At 41.6% G+C, this 25,957-nt stretch overlaps 3 protein-coding genes across 12 annotated transcripts in view; 2 read left to right on the plus strand and 1 right to left on the minus strand.

Annotated features, from left to right (window-relative positions):
- Window positions 1–4,750: 4,750 nt before the first annotated feature.
- MIOS (meiosis regulator for oocyte development) lies at window positions 4,751–20,408 on the plus strand. Its single transcript, XM_083705265.1, has 11 exons — window positions 4,751–4,903; window positions 5,494–6,865; window positions 8,359–8,457; window positions 9,174–9,431; window positions 10,731–10,900; window positions 11,979–12,044; window positions 12,662–12,820; window positions 13,456–13,608; window positions 14,180–14,384; window positions 16,293–16,422; window positions 18,068–20,408. The coding sequence occupies exons 2-11, from the start codon at window positions 5,569–5,571 to the stop codon at window positions 18,162–18,164; spliced, it is 2,634 nt and encodes an 877-aa protein (XP_083561391.1). The 5' UTR covers window positions 4,751–4,903; window positions 5,494–5,568; the 3' UTR covers window positions 18,165–20,408.
- Window positions 20,409–20,712: 304 nt separating this feature from the next.
- On the minus strand, window positions 20,713–25,415 carry RPA3 (replication protein A3). The gene is made up of 4 exons (XM_083705445.1): window positions 25,282–25,415; window positions 24,100–24,174; window positions 22,657–22,765; window positions 20,713–21,291 (listed from the first exon to the last, which is right to left on the minus strand). The coding sequence occupies exons 1-4, from the start codon at window positions 25,378–25,380 to the stop codon at window positions 21,215–21,217; spliced, it is 360 nt and encodes a 119-aa protein (XP_083561571.1). The 5' UTR covers window positions 25,381–25,415; the 3' UTR covers window positions 20,713–21,214.
- Window positions 25,416–25,599: 184 nt separating this feature from the next.
- Window positions 25,600–25,957, plus strand: part of UMAD1 (UBAP1-MVB12-associated (UMA) domain containing 1) — a 51,590-nt gene continuing 51,232 nt past the window's right edge. For 4 of the 10 annotated variants that reach the window (XR_014556750.1, XR_014556751.1, XM_083705438.1 and 1 more), the window contains exon 1: window positions 25,600–25,746. The gene's annotated coding sequence lies outside the window, so the exon portion shown is untranslated. Of the gene's footprint in view, window positions 25,768–25,807; window positions 25,932–25,957 lie in introns of those variants that run through there. The other 6 variants (XR_014556752.1, XR_014556753.1, XM_083705439.1 and 3 more) reach the window with 2 other exon arrangements.

Consider the following 25,957-nt stretch of genomic DNA (forward strand, 5'->3'; position numbering starts at 1 on the left):
TCATTATCATTCTGATCATCATCCTAGCTTCCCTGGAGAAAGCTGGCATTCTGTTACACAGCCATGTGCTTCAGTGGACTGGAATGCACACAGTGGGCCTCCCTTTGTAGTAGATGGTTCTCCTGGGCTGTTGGTGGTTCTGGGGATGAGTCTTCAAAGTCCACTTAGACAGACCTATTTCCTCAGGAGCAGGGGATGAAGGCTCCACTCACTATTGTAAACGTAAATGTAATTGTAACTTCTTTTCTTTGAGATCAACATGTCTCTGTGTTTCTCTAAAGCCACAGCAGGCGATGCAACCTTCCAGCAATTTGAGTTCACCCCAAAAGGTGCACTCTTCCATTGTCTCCTGAGACAGATGGATGCCAGCAACTTTGTTTCTTTGAGATCAACATGGCAACTGTTGCCTCTGAATACCTTACAAAGAAAATATAGACACATTAGTGTAAAATCCAGGAAGTGCACTTACGAGCTCCAGCACTTCCCAAACCAAGTAATTTGAGCAGACTAACATATGCTGCTGTAAGGGTATGAATTATTTCAAGCTATACAGAAAATCTAATCAGAAATGAACCAGTTTGCCACCTTTGGGGACCTATATGATTGGACCAAATATTGTGTCACTGTGTTTATTAATTCAGAATTATCTGAAATAAATTGATTGTCAAGTTTATCATATAGTTCTTTCTTTGGGTCATTAGCAGTTTATTATTAGCATTCTTATCTTTCATAGCATTCATGAAAGTCACATGACAGGTCCATTGAATCTTTGCCAGCCTTGCTTGCACTCTTGGGAGCTGGAATGCAATAACATTTGGGAAACTATAGGTTAGCCACCCCAAGTCTATAGGAAAGTTAGTAGTTCTTTTCTCGTTTGGTAGTGTTATGTAACAACTTCAGGCTGGTCTCCAGACTGTCTGGGAAATGTTGCTTCCATTAGCCTCTTTTCATGGATATGTTCTTGGAAACCTGGCAAACCCTGAATGTGTGGGAATACTGGGAAAAGGTTGATGTGGCGGCTGGCTGGATGCTGCTTCACAGCTTCCAAACTTTTTCCTCTTATAGTTCACTTTCCCTGAAAACCTAAAGAGAGAGGTTAAACAAATCCACCAACATGCACATAGTATCTTGGTCTGTTATTTTCTAAACTGGGAATCATTTAGGATCAAATTAGGGATCTACTACCTGTATCACATACACAGAAATCAAGGATTAACTACTCCTTATTAACTACTTTGATTGTGAGATAACTGTATATCTAAAGAGTAAATAATGGATTAAAAATAGATGGCATTGTACTCTGTGATTGTTGGATTGCAATTAGAGGGAAGCAGCTATTCTAGATTTATATTTTCATATTTTATATAGTTGTTCTTTTAAAAAATGCAATTGTTTTCAACTGTTTCCATAATAAAATGTAAAATGTAAATTGTTATACACACACACATATATAACAATTTATATAACTGTTTTACATATGTAAATATGAATAAATAGGTACCACTTCAGTGGGAAGGTAAGCGGTGTTTCCATGCGCCTCCGTGTGCCAGAAGCAGTTTAGTCATGCTGGCCACATGACCCGGAAAGCCGTCTGTGGACAAACGCCAGCTCCCTCAGCCTGAAGCAAGATGAGCACCACACACCATAGTTGCCTTTGACTGGACTTAACCGTCCAGGGGTCCTTTACCTTTTTTTACCTTTACATATGTACAGTAATTATGTTGTGAATCACTTTGACAACATTAAATTGAGATGTACCTTAGTAAGCAATTCAGAAATGAATGAATAAAAACTATAGCTTTTTAGCAAACAGGAAAAAGCTTCAGCTGTAGTCCAGCAAAATTTTTGCTTTCGACAAGCTGAACAGATACAAGATGCCTGTGTGGTATTTAGTTTCAATCTGGGACCAATTTGTTGCCTGTTCACAAAACCGAACAAGGTTCCCAGGAGAACCCAAAAGGTGCCCTCCAGATGTTGCTGGATGACAACTCCTATAATCCATGACCACTGACCATGCTGGCTGCGGAAGATGGGTGTTGGGAGTCTAACAACATCTGGAGGACACCATGTTGGTGCCGCCCATCCAAGATTGTTTCCATTGTCAGAGTCAACTCTTCGCAAAGTATTTCACACACAACTGCTAGCCCCTCAAAGATCTGCGATGAAGCAACAGAGAGTTACTCTATATGTAGCTTTCAGGCAGACTTGAATCCCAGTATTTTATTGTATCTTTAATCATTAAGCTGTTGGTATTTCACACTAAATAAACTGACATGAAGTGTGTCGACAGTTTTGTAATTTGTTAATATCCATTGCCTGTTTGACAGCACTGAATGTGGGGCTCACTCTTCTCAGTCCTTAGTTTTGCAAAAAGAAAGAAAGAAAGAAAGAAAGATGATTTGAGCTCCACCTTGTGGGTCTCAAGAGCACATCATTTAATTCAGGTCCTGTTAAACAGCTGGTTCTGCAACCTTTACAAGACTAATGAATGTTGTAATCTTCCTCTCATATGCTCCGCTACATGCTCTTACTTTTTTGTCTGTAAACTGCTCAAAGTTGGGATGACCAGATTGGTAAAGAGGCACCGCCAGGTGCATTTTTAATAGTTGTTTAGAAGAGGGAATTTCAGTAAGCATAACTTGCATGGCCTGCTGAAACTGAGTTTTCAACACACCTATCAAAGTACAGGTGACCTACCCTCTTTTTCATCTGGCAACCCTATTCAAATGGTTTATTACTGCAAGGTATCAGGAATGGGATTTGTGGCTTCAACAAATTCTGCCTGATTTATACAGCAATCCTATGTGTGTCTACTTGGGGGGGGGGGGAGTTCAATCCAGTTTCTCATTAGGTAAGAGGGAAGAGGATTGTACCCTTAAAAGTGGCATGAAGGAACAGGATCTTTCAGATTTTTCCCTTCCTCATAGCAGTGCTATGTTGGTGTTGACATAGCAAATGGTTCTTCCAAAAATACTGTCTGCTACTGTCTGCCAGAGCAGCACAGTGATCTCACATATATAGCTCAACTGGTAGAGCCTGAGACATTCCTCCACATGTGGTGGGAATGCCCTAAAATCCAACCCTTCTGGACAGCAGTCCTACAAGAGATATGCAAAATAAATAAACAGGTATTAGAACTCATCCCAAAACTGGCCCTACTGAACATCTTCCAAGTTCATAATGACCACTCACATTATTCAGAGTTTATAACCCACCTACTCTCAGCAGCCAAAAGCTTCATAGCTAGACACTGGAGAGACCTGTCAGGAATAGACATGGACCAATGGTATTCAATTGTATGGGAAATGGCCTTACTAGAAAAGCTAACCAATAAACTGAAACTGAGACGGGGACAAATAGAAGAGGATGCCTTCACCCCAGTATGGCTCCCCTTTATCACATACACAGCCCAAGAGGACAACAACAAGAATCCACCGACAGCATACAAATCAATCTGGCTTATCTGACCCAACAAGCCCTCTCCCCCCACAAATGCAAACAAACCCCACTACAGCCAACGAACCACACCCTACCCTCCAATAACTCTCACTGCCAAGGCAATGTAGTAAACGAATAGAAAGGGAACCTACCCAGTCAACGCTGATACAAAACCCCACCCGTACACTATACTAAATAATACTGTATAAGGCTCACCAGCCCGACCCTTCCTCTCCCCCTCTTCTTCCCCAACCCTATACTGTACTCAACACTAATGTCTCACAACAAATGTAACGAATTTGTAAGGAATACTGTACAACCTGAAAAAAGAGAGAGAAGGCATGTTCTTTTGTAAACCAAGAAAATCTTTAATAAAAATAAACAAACTGGCAGAGCCTGACCCCCCTCAATCTCAGGGTGGTGGCCTCGAGCCTTCCACTTGCAAAGGGGGAGCTTTGAAAGCAGGGCCAAATTTAGGCTTGATGAGGCCCTAGGGGATGCGGGTGGCACTGTGGGTTAAACCACAGAGCCTAGGACTTGTCGATCAGAAGGTTGGCGGTTCGAATCCCTGTGACAGGGTGAGCTCCCATTGCTCAGTCCCAGCTCCTGTCCACCTAGCAGTTTGAAAGAACGTCAAAGTGCAAGTAGATAAATAGGTACCCCTCCGGCGGAAAGGTAAACAGCGTTTCTGTGCGCTGCTCTAGTTCGCCAGAAGCGGCTTAGTCATGTTGTACGCCGGCTCCCTTGGCCAGTAAAGTGAGATGAGTGCCTCAACCCCAGAGTCGCTTACGACTGGACCTAATGGTCAGGAGTCCCTTTACCTTTTACCTTTAAGCTCCTGAAGGTAATGGGGCCCTTTATATGGCCAGCTGTCCTTTGTCAACAACAAATTGTCGCTGTTTTTTTGTGCTGAATATATGCTATATGGTAATTTATCGACCTAATAGGTACATAACAAAATAACACAAAACACTGTTGGTGTATGCTGGTTTTATTTTTTTATCTTTAATTTTGGAAATGCACATCCAGGTTTTTTCCCCTTAAATTTTTTGGGGGGCCCCCAAGAGAGTGGGGCCCTAAGCTATAGCTGGTTCAGCTTATACGTAAATCCGGCACTGTTTGAAAGTGATGTTCAGGCGGGCTGGCGGGCAGCTTAGCCTTCTGGAATCCCGGGCGGCCGAAGTCTGCGCAACCTCCTTGCCACGTAAGGGCAGCCGCTTATCAACCCCTCCGCGTTCAAAGAACCGAAGCCCAGGAAAGCCACGCCCATCCATTCTACATAAGGTCTCCTCCTCCGACTCGCCCCCACCTCACCGGATGTATTCCCGCTCGCACCGGAAGCGGACGTCTCCCTGAAGACGGAAGTGGAAACTGCGACTCCCCCACCCCAATATCTTATACCTTTACTGGTTCGCTTCATTTTGACTGCGCAACTCCGGGACCCCAGGAGCGGAGGGGCTGCAGGGTGAGTCCCTCCCGCGAGACAGCTCCGGTTTGGGCGGTGGCGGACTCGGCCTCTCTTTCCTCTTGAGCCGCAGGGGCGGCAGTGCTCAGCATCCTGCAGAATTGGGGTGGGGTCTTTGGGGACAGGGCGGCCTCTGCGCGCCTTCGCGGTGCTGCGCCCTTTTGAGTTCAAGGCGGGTACGACACGCCCATTCGCGCTTCAGACGACGAGTGGGGACGCGGGGCGGGTGTGCAAACTGCGTATTGAGAATCACAGAGTTTTGCAGGATGTATCGACCGCGCGTGCGAACGATCCCAAGTAAAACTTTTTATTATTATTTTACTTAAAACCTGCAGAAAAATTTAAGTGGGTTATATAGTGCAATCTTAACCATTTCTTCTCAGAAACTGGTCCCACTGAATTCATTGGGGCTTTGTGGCAGGTAAGTGGGGTTGGGATTGGAGTCTTAGTCTCCTGTTGCACGATTCCCCCCGAAAGCATTTGGGAACGAGAAATTTGAATGTTATTAAGAGATTCTCATTTAGATCTGGAAGACATTCACGGCCTTGTCATGCTATAATATTCTTTATTCTTTTTTTTGAAAAAAACAGTGTCCATATGAACGAACACAGTTCTAGTCTTCCAACAACACTTTAAACTACTTACATCAATTTGCAGCAGCAGACATGAGTGGCTCCAAACCTGATATTCTGTGGGCCCCACACCACGTTGATAGATTTGTTGTCTGTGACTCAGAGCTCAGCCTCTACCACATTGAATCTGCTGTCAGTTCTGAACTTAAAGCAGGATCACTGCGTTTATCTGAAGAAACTACAGCTACCCTTTTGTCCATTAATTCAGACACTCCGTATCTGAAATGTGTGGCTTGGTATCCTAAATATGATCCTGAATGTCTCCTGGCAGTTGGGCAGGCCAATGGCAGAGTTGTCCTTACCAGCCTTGGCCAAGATCATAACTCAAAATCCAAGGATCTGATAGGAAAGGAATTTGTTCCAAAGCATGCTCGGCAGTGTAACACTCTGGCATGGAATCCACTGGACAGCAATTGGCTTGCTGCAGGCCTAGATAAACATCGGGCTGATTTTTCAGTACTGATCTGGGACATAAGTAGTAAATACACTCCAGAAACTCCAGTTGCTGCTGAGAAAGTAAGGCTTCCATCTGGAGACACTGAAGCAGGACTTGTTGTGACAAAACCACTTTATGAATTAGGCCAGAACGATGCTTGCCTTTCTCTCTGTTGGCTTCCACGGGATCAGAAACTTCTTTTAGCTGGAATGCACCGAAACCTGGCTATCTTTGACCTTAGGAATACAAGCCAAAAGATGTTTGTGAATACGAAGGCTGTTCAGGGCGTAACGGTTGACCCCTACTTCCATGATCGTGTGGCTTCCTTCTATGAAGGTCAGGTTGCTATATGGGACCTTAGAAAATTTGAAAAGCCTGTATTGACCCTGACTGAACAACCAAAACCTCTAACTAAAGTAGCATGGTGTCCGACGAGAACTGGATTGCTAGCTACTTTGACTAGGGATAGTAACATAATCAAGCTCTACGATATGCAGCACACTCCTACACCTATTGGGGATGAAACTGAGCCTACAATCATTGAAAGAAGTGTGCAGCCCTGTGAACACTATATTGCTTCCTTTGCATGGCATCCCACTAATCAAAATCGAATGGTGGTTGTGACTCCAAATAGGACTATGTCTGACTTCACTGTGTTTGAAAGGATCTCTCTGGCATGGAGCCCCATTACCTCTTTAATGTGGGCATGTGGGAGGCACTTGTATGAGTGCACAGAAGATGGAAAAGCTAGTTCTTTGGAAAAAGACATAGCCACTAAAATGCGTCTTAGAGCTTTATCCAGGTATGGCCTTGACACGGAACAGGTCTGGAGAAACCATGTGCTAGCGGGAAATGAAGACCCACAACTGAAGTCACTTTGGTACACTCTGCACTATATCCTTTTAAAAACTCTTGTATGCGGGAAGGAGTCTTAATATAGAGGGCTGGCTGCATTGTTAGGCAATGCTTTTGTCCTGGTGACAGATGAATGAGATATTCTCTTCTTAGCATTGTTTTGATGTATTTATTTCTGCTGCTTGGGAAGACTGTAGGTGGCATGGGCCAAAGCTTCATCTAGGCAAAAAGAGCCAGACAACTGCAAAGATGTCCATTGGTTGTAGGACAGGAGGTGAAAGAAATAAGCAGCAACAGAAACTTGAGACTTAGGGCATATTGGCAGGAGCAAAATATGTATTGATGATCCACTGGTGTCCAAGAAGACAGTGGTAGTAGGAAGGAAAGGTAGAGGAGGGAGCACATGGAGCAGGGTGGGGTCAGGGTGATGCACCACTTTCCAATTCCTATAAGGAACCAGAACAGTTCTGCTGACATGATACAGATTTAACCAGTAGTATAGTATAGTCTGTGTAGGGATGCGGGTGGCGCTGTGGGTTAAACCATAGAGCCTAGGACTTGCTGATCAGAAGGTCGGCGGTTCGAATCCCCACGATGGGGTGAGCTCCCTTTGCTCGGTCCCTGCTCCTGCCAACTTAGCAGTTCGAAAGCATGTCAAAGTGCAAGTAGATAAATAGGTACCACTCCGGCGGGAAGGTAAACGGCGTTTACGTGCGCTGCTCTGGTTCACCAGAAGCGGTTTAGTCATGCTGGCCGCACGACCCGGAAGCTGTACGCCAGCTCCCTCAGCCAATAAAGCGAGATGAGCGCTGCAACCCCAGACTCGGCCACGACTGGACCTAATGGTCAGGGGTCCCTTTACCTTCACCTATGGTCTGTGTATTACATAGGACATGTGGCTGATTTTTCATTAAAAGGCTACTCTTCTTCATCCAAATGTGTGTTACTCTGTTGACGTTTATTTATTGCCTTAGGCTATGACAACCAGCAGAAAATAATTTATATGTTCAACAGAACAAACATCAATAGTTACAAAAAATCTAAACACCAGAACAAACTCATATAAACTGCCCCAAACCATATCTAGCATTATTTTTTAAACCATTAGAAGAAAAAGGTTCTGCTGTCCCCCTCCCCTATTCAACCAACCAACCCATTAGATAATGAGCCATTAGATAAAAACTTTAGATAAAAACTTTAATTAATTTACTTTATGCCTGAAAAGCAAAGTCACCACTGACCTTCAACCCAAAACTCATTACTGGCAGTGCTCAGGCCACATGATATGGCACAAATACCAGCTGTTGAAGGGTGGAAATGGTAATAAATTCCACTGGGATAGCACAAGCTCTTTCTTTGCGGACCTTAAGTAGCTTTTGGGATCCAAGCTGTAGTTCGTTTCTTCAAGAACTGAGGAGGGCCAAACCCAGTGGGGTATAGGAATTTCCTAGTCACCAAATGTATCATCATCATCATCTTTGCCGCATCTTATTTTAATGTTAATTTGCCAAGTTTCCTATACTTGAAAATACTTATGAAGCAGTATACTGAGGATATGGATCAGAAATGCACAGGAAACAAAGGATCTTTAGTTTATGCAGGCATCAAATCTATCGTGAAATCTTCTATGGGTAAGTGCATTTTGACTGATTTCTTACTTAATTTTTAAATTTTATTTTAATGAGTGATTTTGGCTAGCTATTCTGTCCCAGCTTCACCTACTTCACAGGGTTTATGTGAGTGGGAAATTTAATGGCCCGATGTACACCACTTTGAGGTTCTTCAGAGAAGGGTGGAATGTAAACACATCTGATAACAAAAATGAAGCCTTCCTGATGTCTTTTGAACTCATGCCGTTTCAGAGTGTGTTTTCTCAACCACTTTTCTGGTTCACATGACATTCTGCATGACTCCCTAGTACCCCAAGCCAACTTAATCTATTTGTACACAGATTTCTAAAAATAGATAAATCCTTTCTCTCCAAATGAGTAATTTTTGTCAGGTTTTGACAAAGGTGCAAGAAATAGCTGAAGAGCTGACTTAATTAACAGTAACTGTGATGCTTTTATCGTTAATACAGTGGTACCTCCTGTTGCGGACGGGATCTGTTCCAGAGTTCTGGTTGAATCCCAAGGTTTCTGCAACTGGAGGGACCACATTCTGCGCACACACGGCAAAAACCCGGAAATATACTTCCAGGTTTGCGCTTACGCATCCCGAAGTTTACATATCCAGAGGGATACGTAAGCGGAGGTACGACTGTATTGGTTTTAGCTTTACATGTTCCTGAATCTAAATTTCTATTTATCTTTGTATGTAAACAACTCAAAAAACAATTGCTCTTTAGGAACAACAGAGAACCTCAGGCACAGCAGGAGTGGATCAGACAGACAGGCTGACATTATTCAATATCTGAGTGAGGAGAGGTCACTGGCTTTGCAGCTTTGTGGATGGATAAAGAAGGGCACAGATCTGGATGTGGAGCCCTTTTTATACTCTTTGGAACAGGAAGGAGACTGGGAGCGAGCTGCTGCTGTAGCTCTATTCAACTTGGACATTCGAAGAGCAATACAGATATTGAACAAAGGAGCATCTTCTGGAAAAGGTACCTGCTGTGATTTGGTATCCCTTTGGCAGAGTGAGCTGCTCCTTGTTGCATTTTCTTTAATAATATCCTGCTTATCAGTGAAAATAGAGATTTCATATTCTCTTCCGCTTCACAAAGGATTGAATCAGGTAAGTGCTCTGCCAGATACAGCTGGTGTCTTCTGTTTGTGGAGGGCTGTTTTACACCCTATGTTAAAAAGAACATGAGAAAAACAAACCAAATCTGAATGTTTTCCATTGGCAGAAACAGGAGGCATGAATGGAACCCACTGATTATAGCACTGTGCAAGTGTTTGTAGCCAGTGACTGTTTTCTATATGTTCATGGATCTTTGCATCCAACACAGTATATTGGGGGGGGGGGGGAAAACCTGGTTGGATCCCATACCCAATTGCATTAGTAACAGGAAAGGATAGACATCACAATTCTACTGTACCATGGATGAAGCATTGCCATGGATGAAGAGGCTGAAGGAGCAGTGGTACCAACCCGCCCCCATTTCTTCATCTGATGTTGCACTATGTCCTGGAATCAGCCATTCTGAATGGTAGCTCAAACTAAACAGTTATGCTTGAATAGAATGTGGTGTATGAAGTAGTTTATGTCAATACAGTGGTACCTTGGTTCTCGAATGGCTTGGTTCCCGAACAAATCAGCTCCCAAACACCATAAACCAGGAAGTAAGTGTTCCAGTTTGTGAACGTTTTTTGGAAGCCAAACATTTTTGGAAGCTCCTGCAGCCAATCAGAAACTGTGCCTTGGTATTTTGTTTTTTTCCTGCATTGACTGAAAACTTCTTTATTATTCAAGTGCCCTATCCCACCCCGCCCAGCAGTTATACATGCATGACTAAAACATTTTGGCTTTTAAATGTACAGGATTACTTCCAAATACAGACAACATAAAATAGAAAGGAATACAAAGTTTGTACACAAACTAAGCAAGGAATACACAGGTTTGCAACGGTTTCGGGAGTCAAACAGACTCCCAGAACGGATTACGTTCGAGAAGCAAGGTACCACTGTAGTGTTACTTTTCCCAGTATCGGGAAGTCAAGTTCTTCTCATAATCAATAAATTGTACCAGCATCTTTTGTTCTGCCTTTCAGAGCGAGTTCTGTTCCAGGGTCAGTGGCAGTTGTTTTTGTTGAACACCTTGATTGCTGAGTTTGGGGGTACAGATCCCTCTGTCATCCCAAACAAAAGATTTTAACTGTATTTTCAAAATGTCCTTCAGAAGTGGAAACCAAATGGCTTGAAATGTTTGCTATTGTGCGGCCTTTATTTTTGCTGTGCAGGTGATCTAAACCTCAACGTAGTGGCCATGGCATTATCAGGCTATACTGATGAAAAGAACTCCTTGTGGAGGGAAATGTGCAGCACCCTGAGGTTACAGCTCAACAACCCTTATCTCTGTGCCATGTTTGCTTTCCTAACAAGTGAATCTGGTTCTTTTGATGGGGTTTTGGTAAGCTATTTTTGTTAGCTAATCTCCGTTGACTAAATACACGAAGGCACAAATATTCAGATGCAAAACTGAGTGAGAGCTTGATCTGGTTCTTTGTGTGTTAGAAAATTTGGCCCTGGGCTGCTTAGGACTTCGGTCTTCAGCAGCTTTCGTGAAACAATCCACTGTGAAAATGTTATTGAAAAGAAAATAATGATCTCAGGTTTACGAGCATTGGCCATCATCTAAGGGGTGGAACATAACCCTAAATAATTAATTTCCCCAGATGGATTCCACTTCTCAACTTTGAGGTGGGATCCCAGCTTCACTTGCTTGACAAAAATACATTAAAGGTCCCATTCTGAAGATTAAGGGCAGGGATGAAGAATCTGTGGTCCTCCAGATGTTGCTGCACTCCTGGCTTCCATCGGTCCCAGCTAGTGGGGCCAGTGGTGAGCAGAGACACGAATGGGATGGGAATCCAGAACATCTAGGAGGTCACAGGTTCCCCAGTTCCATGTAAACATTTTCCTTAGATATTGCAAAGAGATAGGATTTGTTCAGCAGAGGTAGAGCCTGCACCCCTGCCATTGATTGTACAGTGGTACCTCGGGTTACATACGCTTCAGGTTACATACACTTCTGGTTACAGACTCCGCTAACCCAGAAATAGTACCTCGGGTTAAGAACTTTGCTTCAGGATGAGAACAGAAATTGTGCTCCAGCGGCACGGCAGCAGCAAGAGGCCCCATTAGCTAAAGCGGTGCTTCAGGTTAAGAACAATTTCAGGTTAAGAACAGAACTCCGGAACGAATTAAGTACTTAACCCAAGGTACCACTGTACACTGCTTCTGAAACTCCCCCAGATTTGGGAAGTGGTGCTTGGAAACCAAACTGAGAAGTTGCAACATATCTTGCACTTGGCAAGCAACTAGAAAAAAATAATAGTTTTCTCAAAATCACTAAGGCTGTTTTTATTAATTTGTCATCTTATACAACTGTAAATATAGAATTGTCATAAAACTTAACATCAGCCCTTTTTTCAGGAGACTGGCTGTTTTTTTCCAGGCTAATGCTAATGTGTTTTGTATTCTTTCAGTATGAAAGTAATGTAGCTGTACGAGACAGAGTGGCATTTGCTTGTAAATTCCTAACTGATGCTCAGGTGAGATGATCAGATCTGCCATCATTTTCTTCCTTTGTTCTTTCTAGATAACATAAAGGGTTGAATAAGTAATTGCACACAATCTTGCATGCTATTCTCTGGGTGTTGGGAAAAGAGTTTTGTCATCCAAAAGAATTTTGATATCCACCCTGAAGTATAATAGCCATTTGAAATAAGTGTAAAATCTAATAGTCTTGTTGTACCTTAAAAACCAAAGATTTATTATGACATAAGCTTTTGAGAACTCGTCTAATGATCTCTGTACAGTCTTGTAAAGCATTTGCCCATGGCAAGTATAAACTGCATCTGAGCAGTAAATATTTAACAGAGAAGAGTCAGCTTGGAATTCATGATTCTTTTAGGCCACTGCATTTGTTCTGTATGCCTTCGGAAATATTTTGAAATTGAGTACACATTGAAGGTGGATATTATTTATTGCTTTTATTGCTAAACCCTGATGATTAGATATAATAATTAAGACCTTAATGCTGCAGTGAGCCCAGCCCAACCACACCCCATTTGTGTACGAGTGTGTGTGTGTATGTGGGTGTGTGCAGGTGTGTGGATGTAATTCAGGGAATGAGCAAAACACTGACCAATCTTCTTATTTTAAATAGCTGAATAGGTTCATTGACAAACTGACAAATGAAATGAAGGAATCTGGGAACCTTGAAGGAATTCTTCTGACAGGACTCACAAAAGATGGCGTGGATTTGATGGAAAGCTATGTTGATAGAACAGGAGATGTTCAAACAGCGAGTTATTGTATGCTGCAGGTTTGTATTTTTTTACATTAAAAAATCTGATTTATAAAATTCATGTTAATACTATACAACTATCATTATTTTTTGTGTAACATGCATAATTTAATAAATATTTAATAAATCAAAAATTAATTAAATAATACTGTGCATGTGGTTATTGTTTTTGTTCATTATTATTGTATGTATTTTTGTGTTTTTATATTATCAACCACCCTGTGATCTTCGGATAAAGAACAGTATAGAAATTTAATTAATAATAATAAAAGCAATTCATTATTGTGCTACCCAAATGTTAGCTACTGTGAAGCAATTCTGATAGGATATTGTGGGGCAATTCATGACTTAGTTCTTGGTAGCGTGGCCGCAGCAGGGGTGGGAGAAGCGAAGTGACTGCAACTTTTGGTACATGCACTTTCATCCTTGTTGGTTTACAGAAAGCCACAGTTTGGATTGGGGTTATTTGCAAGCTAGGCAAATACATCATCATCATCATCATTAATTAAGTGGTGTTCATAAACAAGCTTTAAAGTTATTTAAAATGGGTAAAACAACATTTCTTAAGCTAGTGTTCAAAATAATGTAATGGTGGTTTCAGACCATCTTTGGGGAGACCTTTGAAACAGTCTCCTCTATGCCTACCTTTTTAGGGTTCTCCATCTGATGTGCTTAAAGATGAGAGGGTTCAGTATTGGATTGAGAACTACCGGAATCTATTGGATGCATGGCGGTTTTGGCATAAGCGAGCAGAATTTGACATTCATCGGAGCAAGCTGGATCCCAGTTCAAAACCTTTAGCCCAGGTAAATGTGCTTCTAATTTTCCTGGCCACGTAATGAGTCAATTTAGCCAATGGACATAAAGCAGCAGACTTCATTTGACAAAGAACAGGAAGATCCAGTTGTTTGCACGGTGCTTGTCTGAGGCACTACTGGTGAACATTATTGTTTTTGTTTGGTACTGTTTTGTGTTTTTATATTGTAAACTGTGATCCTTGGATGAAGGGTGGTATAGAAATTTAATAAATAAAATAAATAAATGCCAAACCTTTATTTCTAAACAGAAAGTCCACCCAATATTGGCATATATATTTTTATATTTTTCAAAATCAGTCTCTCTCCCCATATCACCTGTCTGTCCTTTTTTTCTTTCCTGAACATACAAGCTTTTAATTTTTTTTAAAGAATGTTTTGCTTCTGAACTTGTAAGCTGTGTTTAGCTATTATGGCCCATTAATAATCCTATCATCCCAATGGGTGGGTATGAAGTGGTGCAGCTTGAAAAACCTATAGGGTGGGAATATATCTACTAGTTGCTTAATAATAAATAAAAGCAAATCTAATCACCCTTGTATCCCTTTTTTATATTTGCAAGGTGTTTGTAAGTTGCAATTTTTGCGGAAAGTCAATTTCGTACAGCTGCTCAACCATCCCTCATCAGGGCCGAGGATTCAGTCAGTATGGCGTAAGTGGTTCCCCAACCAAGTCCAAAGTAACAAGTTGTCCTGGTTGCCGCAAGCCCCTTCCTCGCTGTGCACTTTGTCTCATAAATATGGGCACTCCAGTTTCCAGCTGTCCAGGTATGGCTTCCTCCCATTTGTTGAACTTCTCCATTTTATTATTCATAGGCTTCTAGCTTTGTGGTACAGAAAACTGAACACAGTCCTGTGAATGCTTATTTTGCTGAACTGCTTTACATCAGTTCACATCTGAATGACTTTCTCTGCAAATGAGCTGTTTGTTACTGGCTTTGGCCTGCTTGTATTAACTGCCCCATCCTTATTGGGGTGTTGTTGTTCTTAAACTGTTCTTAACCTGAGATACCACTTTAGCTAATGGGGCCTCCCGCTGCCGCTGAATCGCCACCGTGCGATTTCTGTTCTCATCCTGAAGCAAAGTTCTTAACCCGAGGTACTATTTCTGGGTTAGCGAAGAGTGTAACCTGAAGCATATGTAACACGAGGTACCACTGTACTGGGAAAACCATAGCTTTAACTATTCAGACCTTTGTCGGCAAGGTGATGTCTCTGCTTTTTAAGATTCTGTCTAGGTTTGTCATTGCTTTTCTCCCAAGAAGCAGGCGTCTTTTAATTTCATGGTTGCTGTCACCATCTGCAGTGATCATGGAGCCCAAGAAAGTAAAATCTGTCACTGCCTCCATTTCTTCCCCTTCTATCTGCCATGAGGTGATGGGACCAGTGGCCATCTTAGTTTTTTTGATGTTGAGCTTCAGACCATATTTTGCGCTCTCCTCTTTCACCCTCATTAAAAGGTTCTTTAATTCCTCCTCACTTTCTGCCATCAAGGTTGTGTCATCTGCATATCTGAGGTTGTTGATATTTCTTCCGGCAATCTTAATTCCAGCTTGGGATTCATCCAGCCCAGCCTTTCACATGGGAATTCTGCATATGTTAAATAAACAGGGAGACAATATACAGCCTTGTCGTACTCCTTTCCCAATTTTGAACCAATCAGTTCCATATTGGAGTGTAGCTTCCCTTTAATTCATCTTTAAGTGCAGCCTTTGCCTAACTCACATGCTCTCTTGCACCTGTTGGCTTGTTCACGATGCTGTTTGAATACCACTTCTTTAAATGCCAGTCAGGCATTGAGAAAACAGGCCCTAGTGGGTTAAGTTCAGACTAAATGGTTCTTGGAGTTTTTAAGGCCTTTTAAAATTTTGTAGATAATGAGAAAACTTAAATCATGTCTGGAATTCAAAGAGCTACTTTAGGTCAACTCGGAAAATCTTTAAATAGTTTGCCATAAATAAGAAAACATGCATACAGAATCACAAACTCCTTTTGAGTCTGTCTCATCAGCAGTTTGCCATGTGTCATGGGGATCTGCTCTTTGCAAAACACAAGCCCAGAGCTGGCTTGGGTATGCAGGACTCGTCACGTGTTTCATTGGATCCTGACACCTCTATAGCAATTTCACGCATCTGTTGCCCTGCAGATACACATGCTGGGAAGAGCAACTGGCCTCAACTTTGTGTGCTTTGAAATAGATGAGTATGGTGATGACACATGACTACATTTTTGACACTTTATCTGTGAAGAAGTGCTTCATATTTACAGGAAACATAATGTTTGAAGAGACACTTATTTCCCTGATAATGATTACCCTCATCAAAATGGGTACAGATTATTTGTGCGATATTTGAAAGATGCTCTGTGCTGCAAAAAACCTAGAGGTGTTCTCTCCTGTATTATGGAAATTGGCTTAATACTTTTCAGCCTGGGGATGTTAACTGCTTGAGACACTGATTACTATGTTGCTTTGTTTATACTGGGTAATTTTGTTTTCTGTGCCATTTCAAAGTTGTTTCCAATCCTAGTCATACTCAGGATACACACATAGAAATTATTGGACATTAATTGCAGTGAGTCTCCTCTGAGTTGAATTTAATTGGATACAACCCTAAACAACCTGTTCTCATTACAGTACCATAGAAATCAATTCAGACTACATTTTCTTATTCATAGGAGGATCAAAGTCAGATGAAAAGGTGGATCTTAGCAAGGACAAGAAATTGGCCCAGTTCAACAACTGGTTTTCCTGGTGCCACAACTGTAGGCACGGTGGTCATGCTGGACACATGCTTAGCTGGTTCAGGTAAGTTAACAAAGAATAATGTGTTGCTTAAGCCATCGGTTCTTCCAGACTGCATCCCACCTATTTAGAGCTTCTTCTTATATGGATTTGTAGGCCAGCACATACTACCACACTACTAATTCTGCTACAATAGCACCGAGAATTTAAGACAAAGCCCTAGAAATTATAAGATTACCCAGCAAATGAAAGCATACTCATGAATTTGATACCTTTGATGAATGTCTGTTCACATTTCTTCAAAATATGCAAGAATTAAGGAGCTTTTTTAAATTGCAAAACCCAACACCATCTTGAGCATTAACCGAACATGGTAGCACATAATGTAGAACGATTCATAAGACAAATTTAGTGTATTTGAAGACTAAGGGAACACAGGGCTTTCTGCTGTTCTCATGTGTGGTGTTCAAGAGTGGTTTAATGTTCAATGTTTGCTTGGACTCTTAAAAAGTGGCAGTATAAGGATTGCAGCCAACATGGCATGATCAGAGTTCTGCTTGCACAATGGACCTTCCACTTTCCCCTGCAGTCCTCCTACTACCCTCCGAATTTTCTCCGGCAGGTCCCTTACCTGCCAGTGCAGATGTCAAAGGCATAGAGGGAAGTTAAGTTCCATTGTGCAGGGGGAACTTATTGTAGTTCTGCTTTTGGACTAGCACTGTTGACTACTGCTCTAAGTCTAAATACCTACAACAGGCATGCTCAAGGATTTATGTGCCCCCTTGGTTGGATTTCCCCCCTTCCCGCCCCCTTCTGAACAGCAGGTCTCCATTGGAACTAGTTGCATATGGTGCCTTGCAAAACATGCCTTCCTAGTAACATGGAGTCGGCATGAGTGAATTCATTACGCATGTGAAGGCTAAATTGCTTTTTTTGCACTTCTACAACTTTGGGGCATTTTTTATTTCTCTGGGTCTTACAAGAATTTTCTCTGTTGTCTTGCTGTAGCTTACATGCCCTCAGATGTTATAATAAAGCTGTTCATTATTATCACAGTAAATGCTAGCTGACACATGGTAGGATATTTGAGGCATATGGTTTTCTCAGTATTGACCTCAAAGCAGTTATATTACCTTTTAAAACTATCACCCTTTGTTCTATAAGCTCTTTCAACACATTAGCTGTAGCCCAGAGCTCTATACAGATGCACTCATGAAAGATTCTATGGGGAATGAACATAATGTTCCAACTGCAGTCAATTGATGTTTCCAGGCAGTGCATTTAGGCTCAAATGGGTGGTGGGATGTTACATACATTATTCTGTGGTAGCTAATCATCTTGTATTACATTCCAAGCTGCATTCCTCCACTTCCAACTGTTCAATCTTTAGCATCAAATCAATTTTACTTTTGGAGCATGAACACACTGCTTTCAATTTATTGTTTAAAATAAGAATTGGAGGGAGATATTTCAGGGACACTTTTAAAACGTATCTTGTAGAGTGGATTATAGACATGAGCAGCTCTGGATTATTATTATTATTTTAAACAATGTTAACCATTTGTGTTTTCTGTAATCTCTTTCTAACCAATACCAAAGTGCTTTATTCTTTTTTAATGAGAAAAATACACATTAAATTTGTTGGGTTGTTGTTTTTTTTAAATAAGGCTGCCTTGCAGTGTTATAATGCTACTTCTTTCTTGTCCAGGGACCATACGGAATGCCCTGTTTCTGCCTGTTCCTGCAAATGTATGCAGCTGGATACAACGGGGAATCTTGTCCCGGCAGAGATGATCCAGCCATGAAACATTAGAGCTTAAATAAGGTCCTTCACATGAGAGGCTTTCTCCAATAGGTTTCCCTCAGAGCCCAAACACATACCTCTGAACGTGTTACTGTTGACTTGCCTGTAATAGAAAAATAAATCATCCTATCACATCAGCAATTTGATGTGTGGTTGATTTTGATTCTTCAAATCTGGCATGTGGACTTTGTTCAGTGGGTTGTGAAGCAGTTCATTTCAGTGGCATTTATAGGTTTCATTGAAATTCAAAGCAGCCTTCAGGAAGACTTTCAGCACTACACTGTCCAGACCTTGAGGCTTCCATCTGAGATGAAGTGGCATCATTTGCTGTGCTTTGGTAACTCCATGAACCTATAAAACACTATAGAAAACTCTTCTTGGAAAGACAGTCATGCTGGATATACAGATGTTTCCACCAGCATTTTTTCTAGCTTAGATTTTAAAGTGTTTATGCTCCCATCTATAACTTAGCTCACACTGCATTGCTTTTCTGTGACACTCCTAAGACAAATCTTTGCATGAGTTGAGCTGCTTTGGTTTGGATGAGTAAATATCCAAGTAAGTATCTCAGTGCCAGTGTAACATGTTTTGCGGGCCATCCCAAAATAATGTAATTAGTGTTGAAAAAGCTTCAGATTAATTAATACCGGACTGTAGCTGTGTAAGTTCAATGATGTGAAAGACCTAACCTTTGAAAAAAAACGACATTTTACCTGTATTCCTGAAACATACTATAGTGTGAATTGCATACATCCAAATTTTGCTTTGGGTCAAGAAGCCATTCATTTGCATGAGAAAACCACAAGCATATAATACACAATCAAGAACAGCCTGAGACATTAGTTTAAAAGTTCACTTACAAAATGTGGACGACATAGAATATCACCTGCCTAGTTGTGGCAATGGCTGCTTGTATCAGATGTTGATGAGCAAATAAATCTCACCTTCCAAAAAAACTCCCCATCGACCTGGTTTAAACCTCTGTCAAAATAAAAAAGGAGCTTATAGATTTGGATAGTGGATAGTATATAATATACTTCCATAGGGTAAAATATAGAAAGGTAACATTGCCATGAAATGAATATGGTAATACAGTGACTGGTATAGAACACTAGTGCTGGTGTAGGGAACTTTAGATTTTGCTCACCTACAACTCGCACTATCATTGGCCACGTATTCTGGGGTTGATAGGAGAGCCAAAGATTCCTCACACCTACTGTAGTGTATGTTACATTTTAGTTTACATTTTTTCTACTGTTAATTAGCAACACGGCAAGTAAGTTGCATTCAAACTTTCACTAGTCAACTAGAAACTTGAACTTCCTTTGTGCACATTTTCAATGCAATGTAATAATTGTTTGGCCTACGTTATAGCTGACTAATTGACAATCTTCTGTTGGCTTGGATGCAAAGAACCATGCACAATATTCTGTGCATGCCCCTGGGCTTTCTTGCCTACTTTCTCACTGCATTATGAAGGGCAATGTGGTGCAGTGGGTAGGTCAAAAATTGGCCACAGATGCAAGTGGGAGAGAGTTCTACTTGCACGCAGGCCATTTTGGATCCAAGCTTCCGTCTTTGTACAATGTTACGATGTTAAAAGGGGAGGGGGGAAACAAATGTTTAATGGAAGCAGAAATATTTATTTCTATGTACACCATTTTTAAAATTGTTGTATTGCCTTAGTCAAAGTCTACTTCCTGTCAGAATTGCATTTTTACTATTGATCAATATTTGAGATGCATATCACAATATCTAAGTTCCTGTATTTTTGTAGTTGCTTCAATACATTTCCAGAATATCTAGAATTAATTTTAAGCCATTAAGAGCAACTTATAGCCTTTATTTTTGTGCCCTTATATTCAAAGTATTAAAAGAGCTCTGATATTAATATGGTGTCTCCTTCCCTTCTGTAAAAAATTATACTGAGTATGTAAATAGGAACGGCTATTAATGGGTTACCCAGTTGTCTTAACAGTATTTTGTAAAATTAAAGCAGCTGTATTTGCTGACTTTGAGAGGGCACAAATTCTTTTGTGCATTTGAAAGTTCTGTATGAATATCTTAACGCTCAGTGCTCAATGATGCAGGGGCTGTACTGCATAGAGTAGTTCTGACTTGAAGTCAGTTCTCAGGCATTTCGGCTTGTGTATGTATTTCTGCAGACCAAGGGTTTTTAACCACTTCTGTTAATACAGTTGCTTCTCCTTTTGACATTGTAAAATAAAAGCTTGATTTAACTTCCCATTTTGATTAAATGTTTCATGACCTTCATACAGGTGATGCTGCAATAGTCCAGGTAGATACTAGTACCAGATTTTGTAGTATTGTGTTCTGATTTCAGCACCGTGCAGTATTGGGTGTTAAAGTAAACAGGTAAGCTCCAACATTCAAAGTGCTTACCTTTATAGTAAATCTACATTGAAAAATTAGGCTTCGATTTATGGTGCCCCCCTCCAAAAAACCTCTAGGAGTCCTGCTTTACAAAAATATTCCAGCTACCTTGTAAAGAACAGATATTCGGTACGAATCATTCTTCAGACAAGAACTACTACATAAATGGTGTTTATTGTTGAACTGCTATAACATGCTGCTTAGGTAAGGCGACTAAAGCGCCAATTAAGTCTTAGAATAAAACCAAACACGTTTTACTTTAGATGTCATCAATATTATGATAGTTTGCATTTTATTTAATACACTGATTTCTCTGATACTTTTCATGTACAAAAGATCACCTAAAAATAAAATAAAAGAATAAGCACTGTGTTATGTATTTACCTAAGATGGTTACCTGAGTGACAGCTTAACATTAAAATGCTTATCTATTGCGAAATACTGTCTCTCACTAGACACAGGTTTTTTGTCCTCAGGACAGCATCGCCATTTAGGATACAAATGCATGAACTTCTAGATTATGTACTATATTGCTGGCATAGCAGACAGTCCCAAGTACACTTTAAGCAAGATTATTTCATACAGAGATTCTTGAACAGTTCTGTTCAGTAAGCATCACCAAATTGTCCACTCTTAAGTTGTAACAAAAAGTACCAATCATGCATTAGTACTAAAAGGGTAGTAGTCAGGAAATTCATGGATAATTTTCAGAGCTTCATTATATAGTGCTAAATCTGAAAGAAACAAGAATATAACATTAAAAAACATTAGTGCAGGTGAACTATCCTATTTATACAATACTACCTAAGAGACAACGCTAACTATAATGTGCATCTCAATTCTTAAAGAAACATATACCGTATTTTTCGCACCATAGGACGCACCCAGTTTTTAGGGGGGGACATCAAGAAAAAAAATATTTTCCCCCCAGCCCCAAAGAGCATCGTACAGGCTCCCTCTCACTCACTGTTTTGGCTTCCCCTTTAGCCCCGTGCAGCCTCTTCTTGCCAGGAGACGCTGCACAGGGCTAAAGAATCCAAAACCCTTTGCAGCCTCTCCTTGCCGGAGGGGTTGCGCACAGCTATGGAGCAAGCCAATGCAGGGGGCGGGATGGATCCCGCTCGCTGTTTTGGCTTCCCCTTTAGCCCCGTGCAGCCTCTCCTTGCCGGGAGACGCTGCGCAGGGCTTTCCTGGCTTTTCTGGAAGGTGGGGGATTCCCTCACCTTTCGCAAAACCGGGAGAAGCCGCGCACACTTTAAAAGGGCTGCACGGCTTCTTCTGGCTTTCCTGGGAGGTGGGAGAAGCAACTGATGCAGCCAGTCGGTTCCTTCTCCTTCCTGGGGAAAAGCCCGCAAGAGCACACGGAGCTTGGGGGCTTTTCCCAACCTGCTTTCGCTCCATAGGACGCACACACATTTCCCCTTGCTTTTTAGGAGAGAAAAAGTGCGTCCTATGGTGCGAAAAATACGGTACTCAATTCCAAAGTCAGGAAGGTTAAAAATATTTCAAGGGGTTGCTTTAACCAGTATCTTGCCTGAATGTGAACAGGGATTAATTTGATAAAAATCCAATTGACAAAAGCTCAGATTTGTAAATGTATCCACAACAGCTCTCCCTCTGTAACAGCAATAACTATATTGGATAGAAGAGGCTATATAACAGATTTAATACATCAATAACAGAATTATCCTATCTGGCTAGATATATACCAAGTTCAGTGTTTTGAACAGACAGGAATTACAACTTGATCTATGACCATGAAGCGTCATCACAAGTGGCGGCACAGTGGCAGCCGGAGGCCCCATTAACTAAAGTGGTGCTTCAAGTTAAGAATAGTTTCAGGTTAAGAATGGACCTCCAAAATGAATTAAGTTCTTAACCTGAGGTACCACTGTATCCACATGGGATTTTAATTTCTGAAAATGTATTTTGTGCATCTACTTGATTGGGTATCATGCCAAACATAACTTCCATGGGGGAAAATCGTAGATAAGAACTGACCATTATTGAAAGAAACTTGTTAATCAAGAGTGCCAGAAGCTTATTCAAAAGTATTGAAAAATTGCAATTTGCAATGAGGGAGGAAATAATTCACTTACCAAATGCGTTTTTATCTTCTCTGAACTGGGTATATGATGCACACATTATGTTTACTTGATTTGTAACTCTTCCTGCTACCTCAATGACCCCAGAGATCTCTTCTTCAAGCTGCAATGGTAGATGAACAAGTAAATGTCTTTATTAAGAATTTTACCAACAATCAGTTTTACACCCCCCACCCCCACCCACCACGTTTCTGGGAGTTCACTTTATGTTCCAACATAGCACTTATGAATTGAAATTACAACTCACTAAACTTGGCTCTCTATTTTACATTAACACCTTACCATAAAACACTTTAAAGAATTACTTAAGAATGTTCAAGAAAGTGAAGTTCATTCCAAGTAAAGGTGAGGTTATCTATTCTCTCAAATATCCACCTAGCTTAACTACATCACATATTTTGGGAATCTATGACAAACACAGCCCATTCAAGCCTTTTGTCTTGCCTGACTCACCCCAGTAAATTCACCTGGATTTTGCTGTTCATGTGAGCATGCATGCACACGAACACACTGATAACCCTATACAAAAGATATACAGATGACTGTGAAGAATAGGCAAGATCAAACAAGACAAAGGAGTTTGTTGGTGTGGAAGTTATTTTTGTTGCACCAAGCAGAAGCATCAGTACCGTACAGCACAGAAAAGCGGAGGTTATGTTAGCTGAATATCTGTAGCACTAGCAGGCTACTGCATTTGATTCTAACCTTATATATATGGCTTAGGAGTGAGCAACAAACAATCCCAGGCAAACCTATGGGGCAGGGGAGTTATGCAAAGCGGAAGAGTAAGAATATAAAAATATAATCAACACACTGTTCAGTCTAAGAAGATGCTTCTATAGTCTTCAGGTACGTAAATTGATGGGGCAGTTGTAAATGCAGTAGTGCTTATTCTTGTTACTGGGCTAATACGAGAACTACATAAGTTCCTTTATCTAGCTGAGGTTTAGAACTTGAAGCCCTCATATATGGAACTGCTATACCAGCAACACAAAGACTGTTCAGGTCAATTCCGCTTCTACAATTAAAGCCACTGTATAGGACTTGCCGATCGTAAGGCCGGCGGTTCGAATCCCCACGGCGGGGTGAGCTCCCATCGTTTGGTTCCAGCTCCTGCCCACCTAGCAGTTCGAAAGCACCCCTAAGTGCAAGTACATAAATAGGTACCGCTTTATAGCGGGAAGGTAAACGGCGTTTCCGTGTGCGGCGCTGGTGCTGGCTCGCCAGCTGCAGCTTCGTCACACTGGCCACGTGACCCGGAAGTGTCTTCGGACGGCGCCGGCTCCCGGCCTCTTGAGCGAGATGAGCGCGCAACCCTAGAGTCGGTCACGACTGGCCCGTACGGGCAGGGGTACCTTTACCTTTTTATGCTCAACACGAGCAAAAACTGTTAAGCGTAAGAATTATGAAATCTTCCAAAAGACAAGGCATACTTACAGGTGTGTCCAGTTCCACGGTTGCATTTTTCCCTTCTCCATCAGATAGGAAGAAAAATTTCCCAGATGGATGAATCTAAATAAAATTTCAAAACACTCATTTTAAAGGCACTTTTAGCCTGCTGCAACTGCCTATCAACACCACTATGTCAGTCTTTTGTCGGAAATACTGAAGCACTCAGGTAATACTCCATCTACATGTGGGCATAACTGCATGCTTTAAAACTGTACATGGCAGCCTATAAAAATGCAAGTCACATTCCAGGAAGGAAAAGCAAAAAAAAAAGAAAAAGAAAAAAAAGCAACATCTCATTTAATAAGGGTGATGGAGAGATTTAATTGCTCTACTAAAATGAATTGCATATCCGTAACAGAGCCCCATGGGAGCTACATCTGCAATAACAATATTAAGAGGGAGAAAATAAATGGCAACATCAAGCAAGCCTAAAAACCAGACAGATTCAAGGTAATATATACAAAATAAGGATATATACCTCCACTCTCCTTCTGTTGCTTCCTCTCACTTATAATTTTTGGGGGGTATTGGGGTTGTAATTGCCTTGAGTTTTTGCAGTTATCCAAAGCAGGGTACCAATATAATAAACTTCATTTGCTAAATATCCTATGAATAATTTTCTATACCACCCCTCCTGTGTATATTTAATGTGTTCCCACTGTAAACAGTTGAAATCACTAGCAGGAATACATTAACACTTGTAAAGTAACACAAACTTTGGATACTATGGATTTATAATATATTACATTACAGTAAAAGAAGCAGGAACAAAATTTTAGAAATGGAACTCATGGAGTGAGGGAGGTCAGAAGCTTCGAGATAACCTCTTTCTTTTTTGTTGAATTGTGTGGAATTGTTATGTTTGTTCTGTATAATCAACAACCACTATGTAAAACTAACAATATATATACAATATTTAATGTGTTCATACTGCAAACCAAACAAGAGATAAATGTTTTGTTTTTAAATAAAGGATGACAAATGACCCTCGACTTCAGCTGTCTCACAAACGGCAACATTAAAGAGCAGGAGCCTTTGGCGAAAGTTTGTCTGGAGCTAAGCGAGGGGTACCATGGGCATTGCGGATGCACCACCCCAAGGGGCCGGCAATGCTCTGCAAGGCAAATCCCCCCGGCGGACGAAGAGGAGTAAGGGAGCCACTCTTACCTTTTCCAGGCGCCCCACGAAACAAACGGGCTTCCCAATGTACTGCGCCAACTGACTTGTGGCTACGCGTACGCGGGGTCCTTCCAGCACGTCCGCCATTTCGGAACTGGGCGTCTGAACCAAGGCCGCCTCCCCCCCGCCCTTTGCCTTTTATCCAGGCTACATTGGCGGGAAACTTCGACTTCCGCTCGCCGCGCGGGTCACCACGGCAACGGGCGAAGCGCGCAGAGTTCGACGGTCCCAGTGAAAACCTTCCAATGCGCTCGCAGAACGTTCTACACGCAGACGGCCTCTACGTCATTTCCGTGTAGCGGAGCGCGCGTTAGGGAGTATTTGCGCATGCGCGCGCCAGCTAACTTAGACTGTGATTTTCCCCAGCCGACGAGGTTACTTCAGTTCATTCGCCGGGAAGTGTCCCTCGTGAACCCGGAACCGGAGGTTGTTGTGGAGAAAAGGCTGCCGGAGGTGCGTATTCAAGGCAGGCAGGTAGGGTCGGCTGTCAGAGAGGCCTCGCTCGTGGCGAAAACAGGAAAGTCGAAGCCGAGGGTTATTTCGTCCTTCGTTTGTGGCGCGCGGGGGCAGTCGTCGAATAACGCCGGCGGTGTTGCTTTTTTTGCGCTTCGACGGTTATATCCGTTAACATTCAGAATGTACGTGCGGATTTGGAACACGCGCA

Source organism: Podarcis gaigeae (genome assembly GCF_964106915.1).
Source record: "Podarcis gaigeae genome assembly, chromosome: 12".
NCBI lineage: Eukaryota > Metazoa > Chordata > Lepidosauria > Squamata > Lacertidae > Podarcis > Podarcis gaigeae.

What these genes read in the sequence shown, in the direction of transcription:
- MIOS (XM_083705265.1), top strand. Translation starts at nt 5,569, where the DNA reads ATGAGTGGCTCCAAACCTGATATTCTGTGGGCCCCACACCACGTTGAT. An exon ending in GTTCTTTTGATGGGGTTTTG is followed by an intron (nt 10,901 to 11,978) that starts GTAAGCTATTTT and finishes GTATTCTTTCAG; the next exon opens with TATGAAAGTAATGTAGCTGT. An exon ending in AATTCCTAACTGATGCTCAG is followed by an intron (nt 12,045 to 12,661) that starts GTGAGATGATCA and finishes TATTTTAAATAG; the next exon opens with CTGAATAGGTTCATTGACAA.
- RPA3 (XM_083705445.1), bottom strand. Translation starts at nt 25,380, where the DNA reads ATGGCGGACGTGCTGGAAGGACCCCGCGTACGCGTAGCCACAAGTCAG. An exon ending in TCGTGGGGCGCCTGGAAAAG is followed by an intron (nt 24,175 to 25,281) that starts GTAAGAGTGGCT and finishes AATTTTATTTAG; the next exon opens with ATTCATCCATCTGGGAAATT. An exon ending in CCGTGGAACTGGACACACCT is followed by an intron (nt 22,766 to 24,099) that starts GTAAGTATGCCT and finishes CTACCATTGCAG; the next exon opens with CTTGAAGAAGAGATCTCTGG.